Consider the following 13,829-nt stretch of genomic DNA (forward strand, 5'->3'; position numbering starts at 1 on the left):
TATTATAGTGTAGTATAGCAATTTATTCTATTATATATTCTGCTTTCTCTATACTCCGTAGGTATGGTTGAAAAAAAAAACATCACTCATCGACAATAATAATGACAATAGTAATAGCAGTCAAATAATAGTACCCCACAGACTGGACTTGGAAAAAAAAGGAGAATAATTAATTAACGAGTCAATAGAATCTTGGTGGCCCAGTGACTTACTACTCACTCGCCACAATAACCTGGCTGAACGAGGCTAGAGCTAGGCTGACTCGGTGACTTCTTCCCGCTGGTGTCGGACTCGACATCCAGCCAATCGGCGCCAGCCAAGCCACTCATCAAGCGGAATGGAATGGGATGCTCATATCGCAAATTCGTAATGTACGGAGTACATACCTTCAGCTTAGCCAGCTTCCAGCTACCGGGTTAAGATAACCCTGCTGCGTACGGAGTACATCCTACGGAGTTCTCTTCTCCGACGAGATCGTTCCTGCAGCGGTGGCTGAGACTCCACTTCTCCTCACTGCGTCTCCTCTGCGCCTCCTTCCTTGCATATTTGCTATTTTGGCCCCATCATCAGCAGCATCATGACAAATAGTCGCTGCAGACGCGGGGAAGCTCATTCCACCCGCCGTCGCGGCACGAACGGACCGCCAAGCTCAGGAACCATGGAACCATGGAACCTCATGCGGCAGTCATGCCTCTAGAGCAGTTCTCACGATATCCTCATTCCTCACAGGTGGATCGGACAACAGATACGGTTCTTCATGCATGTAACTTGCATGGTGATCCAGATCTCGATCGGAGGCCAGCAATGGGGCTGATCGCATGGATGCACTGCATCTGCGTCCATCTGATACAACAATCTGCATCGTCCGATGACGACGACGACGACGATGATGATAATGATGCTAACATCATTGCATTTTATGAATGGTACTCCGTGGATGAGAAAGTCGTCACGAAAACACACATAGTCTGTACAAATGTTAGGACTTCTGCGGAGGCCTTTCGACGCCCGAAATGCCCAGGATCGTCACTTGCAAGAATGTGCGTATCGAGGAACAGGCTTCACCCTGTGTGTCGACGTGAAGATTGATTGCTGCCCGTCTATTCCGTACTCGACCCGTCGAAGCTTATCATGTTGATGGCCCATTTCCCATCTTCCGTCCCGAAGATTAACTTAGTCTTCCACAAACGAGTCTTCGCTCTTTGGAAGTTCGTTCTGCAACCCTTGATTCGGTCCCCAGCGCAATGGCAGTGGCGTGTGAATTGGTTGGTTGATGTTGAGACGGTGCGCGGGACGACCCTGTCTCCATCTGAGGTCTCTCCCTCGTCGAGTCGACTCGACCAACTTCGTCCCAATCTGCTGGTCAGTCGGTGCGGCTTGAAGGATCGGGGCCCACCGCCCTAGTTCCAGCTAAAGTAGCAGATCGCGCCAACCTGGAACTAATCATCTGCCAATCTCCCTCGATGTGGGGAAGAAATCCATATTTGATTTTGGCGAGTCCTCGTGAAGGAATTATACAGCGAGTCCGGAGTATAAGCAGATTCCGAGTGCATGCTCTGCCCTGCTGAAGAGTTACCTCATGCGAACCAGCCACGCGAACAGGATCATGAAGGGACGTTGGACGATGTCCAATCAATCTGTCTTCCTCCCGCCAGCGTCTGCTCAGAGAAGCAGCTAGGTGACTGAGTGCCGAGTACAGAGACTCCGTAAGTCTCCAGATACTCCGTACGGAGTATTACATTCTGCAAGAACAACGTTCCTTCACGAGCCACAACGCTTGCGCCTAGTGGCTCACCAGGAACTCCCCTGTAGACTATGGACTAATGACTAATCGAATGGCTCAGGTATCAGTCGTGGAGTTGACGTCTGATTAGCGACAGATTTGTCAGCTTTACCAGCTTTGTCGTCTCCCGTGATCAAATTTCGTTCCTCTCTTCGTTCTCTGAAACGCCAGGACCCGAGGGACCGGGTGTGGACTGTGGAGTGACCCTGTCCTCGACCTGATCTCTGACTGGCCTCGTGAGGGCTAGTAGGCCGGTGTCAAAGCGGGAGCCAAAAATTGGGACAGATACCGCAGCTGACATGCTGCCATCTAGTGGATCGATGAGCCTGAAAGCAGCTGGCAGTGTTGACAGGCTGAAGCCCTTGGATTGATTGTTAGTGCATCGACGAGGCTGGGTCCGGCGGCCCTTGCGCGGCCGGGAAGGTTAGGCGGGCCGGCTAATCTAGTCAATACCTTACCAATTATTAATAATACTTAGTACTGTATGGTCTGAATAGCTTCAAAGGGATGCTCTTTAGGTATGTACGGAGTCTCGTACAATAATAGTACTCCGTACGCAGTACGGAGTATGTATCTGAACTTCCGTAGTAGCGCATGGTAAGGGCCCAAATGCAGAAATCTTTGCGAGGAGCATCGTGTGGCCAGACCGTGGCAAGCCACGGAGGCGCAGTCGATCTGCGTCCTGCTTTTCCACCGGCACGGACATGCAGGGTCTGGACTTTGGATCCTGGAGCCTGGAATCATTGCCAGAGGAAAGTGTCACGTTTTCCTATCCACGCGGCCGCCATCTTGCGCACAAGATCTTCCTCAGCAGCCGGCTTTGGGATCACGGTTCTTTTTCCGCGTATCCGTTTCTGTTGCGACAGCGGTTTGCCTCGATTACTCGCATATGAGAAGCTTCAAAGCCAATGTCTACCAGTTCTCTCATTCGTTTCATGCTCAGTGTAGCTGGCGCGCAACCAACAAATGCCAAGCCACCCTAGAAAATAAATGGGACAGGCGTCGAGGATCAGCGAGAACTAGCTGATACGATTGGCATCCGGAGGAGAAAGGAATTGTCCGCCTTTGGTTGGAATCACTAGTAGTCAGATTGATAATCAATAGCGGGCAAAGACATTGAGTCGTATGTACTGTATGTACTGTACATTACATACGTTCTAGGTCCTCAAGGTGGGGGAGGGTAACTTACCAGACTGGGGACCTAGCAGCCGTCGTCAAGCCACATTCGGGAATCAGGGCTGCTAAGTTAGGGAGGCATCCAGAAGAACGTCCGTGGTGACGTGCCTAGTGACAGTTGAAAATATTAGTTGCTTCTGACCAGGACCCCTGCCAGGTAATGATGCAATCTCCCGAAGAGCCGGAGCCAACACTGATTGCAGGCGATGGATTTGACTCGTCCGGGCTTGTTCGGAGTTTGCTATGACTTGATGAACAGGGGGGAACACCATCGGTAATCGGCATAGGTACAGAGTAGACTGTGCCTCAGGTGGCTAACGCGGCTAACCACTGGCCCTGGACGCCTGGATACCGGCAGGCGATTACAGTAGGTTTCCAGAAAAGGCTTGGCTTCCAGACCTTTGTCCTGCAAGCTGCCCATCGATCTCCTAGGTGGTGTTCAGGCCTCTGAATCTTCCATGGTCTCTGGCCCTTTTCTGCGGATGCTTGTGCCATAGATTAGTACGGAGTATGAAACGTTTCTGAGAAGAATTGGAGCTGGATCACATACCTCTGTGTATTTTTCTTGTCCTGTAGGAGATAATAATGGCATACGGAAGAGGACGAATGCGATGTGCTGTAGTAGCCAAAGGTAGTTGCATGTGACTTCCACGAGACACACCCGTGATCTCTTTGGGAAAGTGCCTTCGCATCCTTCCATTACCCCTCCATGGAACCCGGCAACCAGCAATCAATCGTTTGTTGGGACCGCCATTATTACGGTGGCCAGAATCCCTGCCTGTGCTATTTTCATGATCAGCGTCCGGTTGACCTCGGCCCCAAGATGTTTCTGGAAATGGTGGGTTGGCTACGAATTAGTCATGTATGTGTGCCTACATAGGCACCGGTGGCTATCTGCACTCTGTATGTACGTCTTTTTAGACATTCCTGCCCGTTGCGATTTCTGGCCGCTGACTGGTCCCGGGGAACATTCTTCCAGATCCCCGATCGAAAAGAAAGCGTGGCCAACTAACTTAACTTACCAACAGTCCTCCACAATGCCGTATCCCTTTCCTCTGCAAACCAGCGGATCGAGCTTCCACAGTTCGGGTCCCACCTCCTTCTGCCAAAGCCGCTCCCCATTAGAGTATGATGCAGCGACTTGCCTAAATGGCTGGCATGAAAGAATGGCAGATGAACTCCTGGGGACTGCGTGACTGCATCAAACAGACATGGATGGCATAGGCCCCAGCTCGACCTGTTCCTTTGTTTTACGGAGAAGACCGGGAAGACAACATGCCTCCCTATAATAATAATATGGATTGGGGGGAGTGTTAAAACTGACATTCCTGCTTCTCTTCTCCAGGGCTAAGCGCCCTGGCCTGGCAGTTTCAATCTGAGCTACTTGCCATCGCTTGCTGGAGCCGAGCGTGGTCTATGCTTTCCAAGGCACCGGCTTCTTGGAGGCCTTGAAAGTTGACGGCATCCGTCAGATCGTCTCTCTCGATGGGCGTCTCTCAAGCGCACGCCACTAGGATTTTCGTGTGGGGAGCCTGGATCCCCCAATAGTATACACGCCACAGCCTGTCTCCGAGCAAAGCCTGGAGCACATCCACCTTAGGTCGCTGCAAGAGCGATCCCAGCAAGGAGATTGGATCGGAAGCCCATTGCGAGGAAGGGCGCTGCATTGCCTCACCTTCGAAACAGACAAGCAACCTTCCTTCAGCACACTGCCCATCATTAAGGCCTGGATTTCTTACTGTAGGTTCTTGGACCATGGAACGAGGCCGTCCGCGCACCCAAGGAAGAGGGCAACAATGGAACAATTGGTCATGCTGCCATAACTCTATCTCCAGCAAAAGAACTCGCGTGGGAAAGGACCGTGCTGTATCAAAGTTATCTAGTCTCGTCGTATCAGCAGAATCTGGTCCCTCGCTTCGTCGCTGCCGTCGTTTAACTTGCAGGTACTAGACATGCATACGGAGTACTCCGTACATACATACACCTGAATCAGTCGCCTCCTTCGTTGGTACCCCGCCGCGTCTGAGTCCCCAACTCGCGACGCCAATCGTCCCTACGATAAATTCTTTTCTTTTCTTTTTTGCAAATCTTATTCCGGACCCTGGTCTCAAAGCGAGTAAACTCGTGAGCTGCTAATAATTCCCCTGCAAGACGGCTCGTTTCCTTTTTGTTCCGTCTAATCGACTACGAGCTGCTAGCGCAACCTGGTTTCTCGTCCTCTGTCAGTCCACTCCGTACATCGTCCTGACGACGGCGCACTGGACTCCCTCCACTAAACTAGTGTTCCTCCTGTCTGGTGCCCTGTCTGTGGGTGAGTCCCACCGATCTATTTTGATTCTTTTTTGGCGTTTCGAGGGGCCCCCTTATCGTCCACGCAATGATGTGTTCGGCTAGCGGGTAAAGAGCCGAACCATCCAGGACTCCCGCAGTCTAAATGCTTGTATTTATCAACTACCCCGGTATATCACGGGGTATATCAGTCCAGTCCCACCACCCGATCTCATTTTGAATCCTTTTCCCTGATGTCTTTTCTCTCGCCCCTCTTCATCTTCCTTGTCGTCCTCTTCATGTGTATCTTTGTCTGCCACATTCTATATATTGATCTCAGATCTGTTTCCTGACCAGCGTTGTCCCTAAAGCTGAAGCTCTGATCCCAATCTCTATCTTTGAGCAGATTCTGCTCATTGACTCGGATTTCCAATTTGTTCTCCTCGATGTTTGGGTGGCCGCTCTGTTGATTTCATGGTCTGCACTTCCTCTGGATTGCTGAAGACCTCGTTTCTTTCTATCTTCCTAAGTGTTGGCCTGGAAGCAACAAGTCCTAGAATCAGAAGATAATATCGCCATCCTTGCATATATTTTTTTTCTCTGCAACATTGACGACAGCGAATCAAAAAAATCAAGCAACGGCTTGTGCGTCAGATCTGTTTGATTCCGATTTTCAGATGAACAGCCTGCGTCCGTGAATATATCGCTGCTATCACAGTTCCTGACCTAAACGGTCTTGATACACTTCTCGACTACTGCAGCATTCTGAGGGAGAAAGATCACCACAGCGAAAGAACGCGGTATCCAGCACCCAAAAACCCGTCTCTCCAACATATATACAACTGCCATTGGTGTCCACCAACTATCACAAAACGCAACTATGGTTGTTGCAGGACCTATCCCTGGGACGGGCCCTACTAAGCGGGCTTCGCCGTCCGTCTGCCAGGAGGACTACACAGCATGGGATGCGCCGGTTCGTAAAATCCCCAATCCACTCAACGACCACACTGAGCTGATGAATCCACAGAACATGGTCCTGGCCCGGCACACTCTCTCACACTACGCTCTGATTTACATGGACAACATTGGGAACGTGAGAGTCGAAGAGTCCCCGGCCGTTCGGGAACTGAGTCAAGGCTTCTTCACTCCGGAACTTCGCGAAAAATTTCTGAAAGTTGTCAGAGCGAAGGCCAATGCTCATCGGACAATGCCCATGGGTATGTCAATGACTCTTCATGATGCCGAAATGGACGACTGACCCTCTGGCGTGTAGGACCGCATCGTCCCATCTTTAATGATGATGATGTGACATTCTCGACTTCAAATTTCTCCTTTGATTACGCAGCTAAATTGCCTAACCAAGACGGAGACCTCGGTGGCTGGCAGCCAGTTCGTCAGGCCAAACGACGGAAAGGCCTCACGCGCGATTCGGCCTTGGATATGCAGTATATCGATGGGATTCCTGACGGCCCTACCGAAGAAACGACGTTATATTCTACGGTTGACCGAGTGCCCCTTGAGGTTGGCGACGAAGAGAAGGTCAAAGCCTACTACGAAATGGCCTTGAAACACTTTCAGCAACTGAACTGTCGACAAATGGCCAAGGCTTTCATCAAATTTATTGAGCCTCGCAAGCAAGTAAAGCATCCGTACAATGGCGGCAGACCCCCACCAGGCGCACCACCTGGTGAGAAGGGCGACCCTGAGAAGACTAAGCCAGAGTGGTGGCCCGCAGGGGTTGTCCACAAAGAGCCTGATCATCTCAAAAAAGACCGTGAGCTTTCTTTCCACATCACGAGGTACAGTGCAGTGTTTTACTCACGAAATGCTTTCAGAGCGACTGCGCCTCCTGGTCCACATCATTCGGAACCTTGGCAAGTACGGTATCACGTCTGACAAGCTGAAGGAGGTTGCGTACGATGCAAAAAGACAAATCAAGCCCCCAGAACGAATGGAGATCTTGGATGAGATTTTCCGGGTCAGAAAGCTCGAAGAGCGGTTGGAAAGACAAGAAGTCGGTACGTACTGGGCATCCTTTGTACTTGCTTTTCGTCTTGCGTCCAGTTCCACTGCTCCATGGGAAATGACGTGCTGACCACTGTAAAGATCCAACCACGGTGATCTACGTTGTCAATCGTGATCCAGGACTCAAGAACGACAAGGACTCGGATGGTTGTAGTGATTCAGACCCACAAGGAGACCAGGTTGACCATGAGGACATCGAGGAAGGGCTTTTGACCCCTCTCTCGTCGGCGGGGCAGACATCGGCGCCCCTGACAACTACTGTCGACCCTCTCAGCGCTCCGCAACAGGCCAGGTCGGTAGCAATGGCCACTGATCGAAATCAAATGTTCCAAATGGCTCCAACCCTCGGTTTCGAGGATCAACCACGGCAATCTCATGCATTCCAGTCCCCGCAGTCGAGTGTTAAGACGGAATATCAGGATAATTTCTCCTCACAACCTCTAACTCGCACACCCACGGGCATGACGGTAATCAGCCCCTGCAGTCATCGGGGTTTCGATTACATGGCACAGCAGTCATTTGTTTCGTCCGCATCAGAGGAACAGATCAGGCCGCTCAACCAACCGGCGATGCAGCCACAACAGTCTCCCACTCAGTTTAGTGGATGGTCACCATCCTACCAGCAGAATATGTTCAGTCCCATTGAATACAGTGGTGGATCCAACCGCACCATCCAGCAGCACATGCCCTATCCACAATATACGATGTTCCCTCCAACGCCTTCACAGGAGGTCCCTGGGCCCCATGGTCTTCCAGATCCGCATGGAGCACGAGCTCAGGCCCCGCTAGACGTGATGACGATGAATCCTCCTCCATTCCGTACCGGTTCTCTGGGTCATCCTCATGTCGTGCCGCGCCCCGACGCTGGCGCCGAAGCTTCTCTCGTTTAGATCAACTTTCTCCAATCACCTCTCTTTTCTCTACTATCTCCATCTTCATGAAGCTACGACCGATATGAGTGGACGACCACCAAGCTGCTTGTTCTTACTTCGACAGGATTTGCGTGTCTGTGTTGTGGGATCTTTGAACATCTGCCGAAGGTCGCCAACATGAAAGACATGACTGTCAAACCTTGTGATTCCTCTTGTGTGTACTTTTCTTTGAATGTGATTCGATGGTTAAACTGTTTTGTCGCGATATCCTTGAGTTTTCATCTCTCTTGTTCCTCAGTCTGAATTGTTTTCGTTATTCTTTCTTTCTTTCTTTCTTTCTTTCCTTTTTTTGGACATATCTGTAAGCTCCGTTTTGGGTGAGGCGTACCATATGGGTGGTCAAGGAGTGCCTTGAGAAAAGTGTTGGGAGAGTGCAAACCTCACGAGGCAAGCTGGTCTTGTTAAGAAGTGGGCATGGCAAGAGAGACATCGTGATTGTCCTGTTGTTCTTTTTTTTTTTGATCTTCTGTTTCCACAACGATCCATCCAAGCTTTTCCTCTGGGAACGTTGGTGGCAGCATGGTGTTTGAGATGTATGTCATGTAGGTGGGGTTTACGACTTCAGTTGCTGTTGACTGAACGAAACAGATAGAGTACTGGATCAACAACACAGTGTTTTGTTGTTTTCCGAATTAATCATAATTGGACTGATGCCCTATTGTTTCCTAAGTGTCTCCTGGTCTGAGAGTGAATGGATGAGGAGGAGAGCTGCTCTATGGAAGGACTTACATAAGCTCTAACTGTGTTTCAACTACAATAAAAGCAGTATAAGCAGTATTATTCAGAGATCAATGATAGAGAATCGGAGCGCGGTAATTACTCCGTAGACGCCCGCTTAGTGAATGCAAGTGGTGATAGTGGCCCGTGCACGGCAGCAAGCGCAACTTCGGCCCAGCGATGATTGAGCTGTCTCTTTGCGCTTGGCTTGGGCTGTTCTACGCATTCACTGCCTCGTCCAACAAAGACAAGTCCCTGCTCACACGACTCGTCGCAGCAATTCAACCAGAGCAGGGACGGACTTTCGCTCGCTTGATGTCTGTTTCCTAAAACACCACTTCCACAATCTGACTCCGCGGTTGACAACAGCGTCATTTCTTCTGATCGACCTATCGTCGCCGTTGTTTGATGGCTGGTTCCATTCTGCAGAAACGGTCTCTTTCTTCGTCCAAGTCACTTGCTACAGCCGCATCCCGTCTCCGTTTGTTGCTGTCTCGCAGTTCTCTCCTCGTCGCTGGGAGACTGGAGCTGTACGGTCCCCGTGATTGTGTCCCTGCATGTGGCCACCGGAGCTGAGAGTATTCCCGACTTCTCTGCGCTACAGGTACGTACGGCCCATCTGACGATGTTTGCCCTCCCTCCCTTCTTCGTATGGACAGGAGTCCCCGTTTTCGTCCTCTTCGATGCGCCATGGCGAAAACTGGACGGCCTTCTCACCGTGGTTCTGAGCTGATTCCTGGCCTCCGTCCGTCTTGGAACGCATGCGTCTCCGGTTAGCGATCCGAGAAGTATCCTGTTCACGAGTCGCCCTCGACGAGACAGCACGTCATTTTGAATTTCTGCAAGCATAAAGAGCGGTGTGTTGACTGTGGGAAAGAGAGAGAGAAGTTATTGATAAGGACGTGGCGAGTTCTGCGGAGCTGACCTGCTGTTGAGGCTCAGCTCAGGGAGGATTCTAGGCATCGCGCGTTATCGCTGGTCGGAGCAGGATGCCTAATCCATCGAATCCCTTTGCTGCGATCGCTGCTGGCCAAAAAGATGGAGGCGCCTCCGGACGCGGTCGTGCGGCGAACGGCCGCTCAGCACCCTCTCAGACCCGAAATGCCAGTTCGAACCGTGAATCGAAATCTCGAGGACGTATGAGGGGGAGTGGTAGCACGGCAGCTCGCCCTGCTGCTGCTGCTTCATCTTCGTCGGATGCTCATGGCGGGCAGAAGAGGCAGGAGCGGCCCAGCGGAGGGACTCCGGCNNNNCCGGCGTCGAATTCCCCTTTCGCACAGCTCAAGTCGAACGCTGGCTTAGGGGCGACTGGATTCAAGAACGGCGTAACCGGCCAATTCGGCAAACCGTCGCTTTTACCGGGAGGTACGAAGGGCACCCACACCTTTGGAGCACCCTCCATTCCACAGCCAGCGTTTGGGGACTCCGTCGACCGCAATAGAGATCCTCGGCGTCGACCTGCTCCGAAGAAACCGGCACCCAGCGCGGGCATGTCAACCGTCCCTGTGGAAGATGCGAAAACCATCAATGCTTATCATGATCGCTACGAAAAAGTATGCTAGACGCAAGCCGCTCCATGTCTTTCCTGGATTTTGGCTGACTTATCCATCAGCTTAAACTCGACAGAGCGAAGCAAAGAGAACGAGCCATCCGACAAGGCCAGATGGCGGATCCTAATCAGCCGACATCGTTAAAGAAGGCCATCACTCCTGTGGGGACCTGCACAAGCATGTGTCCCGAGTTCGAGCGGGTGGAACGCATCGTTCAAAAGATGGTCGACAAAAGTGAAAAGGTATCATCTCCTCATTCCCGAAACCCTGGCGGCATCAGTTGCTGATGTCTTACTCCCAGTATCTTCACCCGGCGACAAATTCGTACCAAAATATGGAATCGAAGATGTTGAAACGGTTCCGAAGATCTGCTGCGGGTTACGATGAGCAACTGCCGTCGGATATTCGCACGCCCAAAACGCTTCTCCAAACCATGAATTACCTGATACGACACGTCATAGGCGGTCCTGAACCTCTTGGACTGATCCATAAATTCGTCTGGGATCGTACTCGATCGATCAGAAACGATTTTTCCGTCCAACAACTGACGCAGGAGGATCATGTTCGAATGGCAGTGACGTGTCTGGAGCGAATCGCTCGCTTTCACATCGTCTCGCTACACTTGCTCTCCAGTCCGGCCAACCAGGAGCAGTTTGATCACCACCAGGAACGGGAACAGCTGAACAATACAATGCTTTCGCTTATGTATTACTACGACGACAACCGGGGTCGCATTACGTTTCCTCATGAGGAGGAGTTCCGCGCTTACTACATCGTCTTTGCGATTCACGATCAACGGCCGGATTTGGAAACCCGTGTGCAAAAGTGGCCCAAAGAGCTGCTTCAATCGCCAAAGGTCAAAGTAGCCTTGGAGTTATTTGCTGCAGCCAGCAATACGTGGGAGTATCAAGGCACTCTGGATGAGAAGCGACCAAATGCAATTGCCCAAGGGTTCTACACTCGATTCTTCAGTCTGGTGGAGTCCCCGAGGGTGTCATACCTGATGGCATGTGTTGCGGAAATCTATTTCAACAACGTCCGCCAGACCGCCATTCGATCGATCTGGAAGGCTTACTGCCGTTATCCTCTTTCTCAACAGCACAAGAATGAGGAATGGACGTTGGATGAGCTGACTCAGGCGCTCTATTTCGACAACGACTCACAGACACATCGATTCTGCGAAGAACAGGGTCTTAGTTTTGCTGAAAACAGTCAGGGACAATTGTACCTCGACTGGGGCAGTCGCCCTATCGATTCTGTTGGTATGTACGCCGACATTTTGCTATGCGTTTGAACGTTTTTTTAACTCGACAGCAGACTTCCAGCCTTCGACACAACATGCCTTCTCCGAAAAATACGTAGAATCGAAGCGCGGCGGGAGAACGTTGGTGGCTATCATCCTTGGATTGAATGTCAAGCAAGCAGCAAGCCAGGGGATGATTGACCCCTCGCTCCTCACGCCCCGCGCAGTTCCATCACAGGTAGCAACTGTCTCGGAGGCTTCAGAGGATGAACTCTTCGTCAGCGAGGAAGACAACGAGATCTCTCAACCGGCTCGAGCAAATGGCGAGTCTCCTCTGCCGGCCGAGTCTGACTCAGCGGAGTCTGTGTCCAGCCTTCCACATGATTCTGATAGTGGTCGGGCTACGCCCGCTGCCCAGATCACTGAATCCAAGCCAACTTTCTCCTCTTTATTTGCGCCTTTAGCAAGGTCACCATCTGCACTCGCTTCCAACCCATTTCAACCAACCCAGAAACATGAACTTTTTCCTGCTGCAGCCCCGAAACAAGAAACACCCTCGATCTTTTCGCCCACACCAACCCCCTCCTCTACCCCAGACATACAAAACATATCCAAACCGGCGTCGCCTAGTTTATTCCAGTCCAATCTCTCGCAAACAACGCCTCCCTCCGCTGCAACAACGGCGCAGCCTTTTTCTATTGCAGCTGCTATTGCTGGTGGAACTCCTCCACCTGATGCATCAGGGGAGAAGAAGCCTGACAGCGTTTTTGACTCAGTCAAGACGAACAACATCTTCGGGAATACTCCCAGCTTTTCTTTTACCCCGAATCAAAGCCAGTCAAGCGCTGGCTTCAGCTTCTCGACGCGTACGGAAGATGGCAAAGCAGGACAGACTTCAATCACATTCGGACAGAAGAATGGTGTATCTCCACCCAGTACTGAAGGTAGGTCTCGGTTTAATTCCATCTATAAAGCGGTTCCTGCTAACAAGACAGAACGTCCTGCTATCTTCCCAACGACTAAACCAGTCTCTCCTGTAACGACCACGAACGAGGTGAAAACCCAGCCTACGCAGCCATTTGCTTCGACTTTGTCGTCTATTCCTACCACTCCAGCGAATGAAGACCGTCTGAAGCAGCAGAACCTGGGGCAGTTGCCGGAGCAGTTGCCGGAGAAGTTGCCGGGGCCAGTTGCTACGGCCAGTCCGCAGCCACCTCCCAGTATGCCACCCACTGAGGATTCACATCCGGAACGAACTACTCCCAAGGCCACTGCCACTGAGACGGTGCCTTCGGTGGTGCCACCAGTTTCAGATCCCGATTCATCACCTGATTCGGCGGAATTTCGCAAGTCCTGGATAGAAGCTTTGCGGCAGTCCGCCAGCAGAAGACGAGAGGATGTTCCTGCTAGCCGTAAGAGGCCATTGGAGGAGGAAGAGCAACTGCCGTCTCCTGAAGAAGAGATTCCTGCCAAGGTTTCAAAGCCCGAGCCAGCTCGTCCAAAACGGACATCTCTCGCGCTTGCGTCTATCGCGCCTCTCCCAACTCTACCGATCCTGGAAGAGGTGAAGAAGGTGACCCAGAAGAAGCCGCCGGCAGAAAAGAAACCTGATACGCGGGCTCAATTGCAGATCGACGAAGACGAGCTGCTTCTGTCAGCGGCACGAATCGCAGCCGAGTCACTGAAGAACGGGCCGAGTCTGTTTGAACCTCTACCCGAGTATGCGTATCCAGAGCCGTCACATGCTTCCCAACGAAATCCATGGACAGCTGACAGAGCGAAGAAGAAAAAGCCTTTGTACAGTTATAACGGGTTGGTTAGGGGTCTGTAACTTAGCATCGGTAGCATCGGTAGCATAATATGTCTGTCGAAATGATGATTCTGTCGTCTTTCTCTCGCCAAGTTTTCTTCTGACCAGGTTAAGCAGAGTTAATGGTCGAACCAGTTGAACGATGTATTTATTTATGTACTGTACATACATACCTGGGTAGTGTGCTGTACATGATGAGATGAACATTGGTGATGAACTAGACTAGACTAGACACAAGATATAAATTTCTGTACTGTACCTTGATACATACACAATACTTTAATATGAATATTATTAATATACTTACTTGCAACTTTTTTTTACT

At 51.1% G+C, this 13,829-nt stretch overlaps 3 protein-coding genes across 3 annotated transcripts; 2 read left to right on the forward strand and 1 right to left on the reverse strand.

The window, feature by feature from the left end:
• Positions 1–804: 804 nt before the first annotated feature.
• VTN77DRAFT_2942 (uncharacterized protein) lies at positions 805–1,874 on the forward strand (the record flags this gene model as incomplete). Its single annotated transcript, XM_069418837.1, has 3 exons — positions 805–1,040; positions 1,700–1,706; positions 1,845–1,874. 3 exons carry the CDS (start codon positions 805–807, stop codon positions 1,872–1,874), a joined length of 273 nt encoding a protein of 90 aa, XP_069279000.1.
• A 1,391-nt stretch (positions 1,875–3,265) lies between these two features.
• VTN77DRAFT_2943 (uncharacterized protein) lies at positions 3,266–3,651 on the reverse strand (the record flags this gene model as incomplete). The annotated part of the gene is made up of 2 exons (XM_069418838.1): positions 3,266–3,444; positions 3,510–3,651. The coding sequence occupies 2 exons, from the start codon at positions 3,649–3,651 to the stop codon at positions 3,266–3,268; spliced, it is 321 nt and encodes a 106-aa protein (XP_069279001.1).
• Positions 3,652–6,107: 2,456 nt separating this feature from the next.
• VTN77DRAFT_2944 (uncharacterized protein) lies at positions 6,108–8,142 on the forward strand (the record flags this gene model as incomplete). Its single annotated transcript, XM_069418839.1, has 5 exons — positions 6,108–6,200; positions 6,255–6,444; positions 6,501–7,001; positions 7,063–7,245; positions 7,334–8,142. 5 exons carry the CDS (start codon positions 6,108–6,110, stop codon positions 8,140–8,142), a joined length of 1,776 nt encoding a protein of 591 aa, XP_069279002.1.
• Positions 8,143–13,829: the final 5,687 nt, after the last annotated feature.

The sequence above is a fragment of the Rasamsonia byssochlamydoides genome (assembly GCF_041956645.1).
Source record: "Rasamsonia byssochlamydoides strain NRRL 3658 unplaced genomic scaffold VTN77scaffold_20, whole genome shotgun sequence".
Taxonomy (NCBI): Eukaryota; Fungi; Ascomycota; class Eurotiomycetes; order Eurotiales; family Trichocomaceae; genus Rasamsonia; species Rasamsonia byssochlamydoides.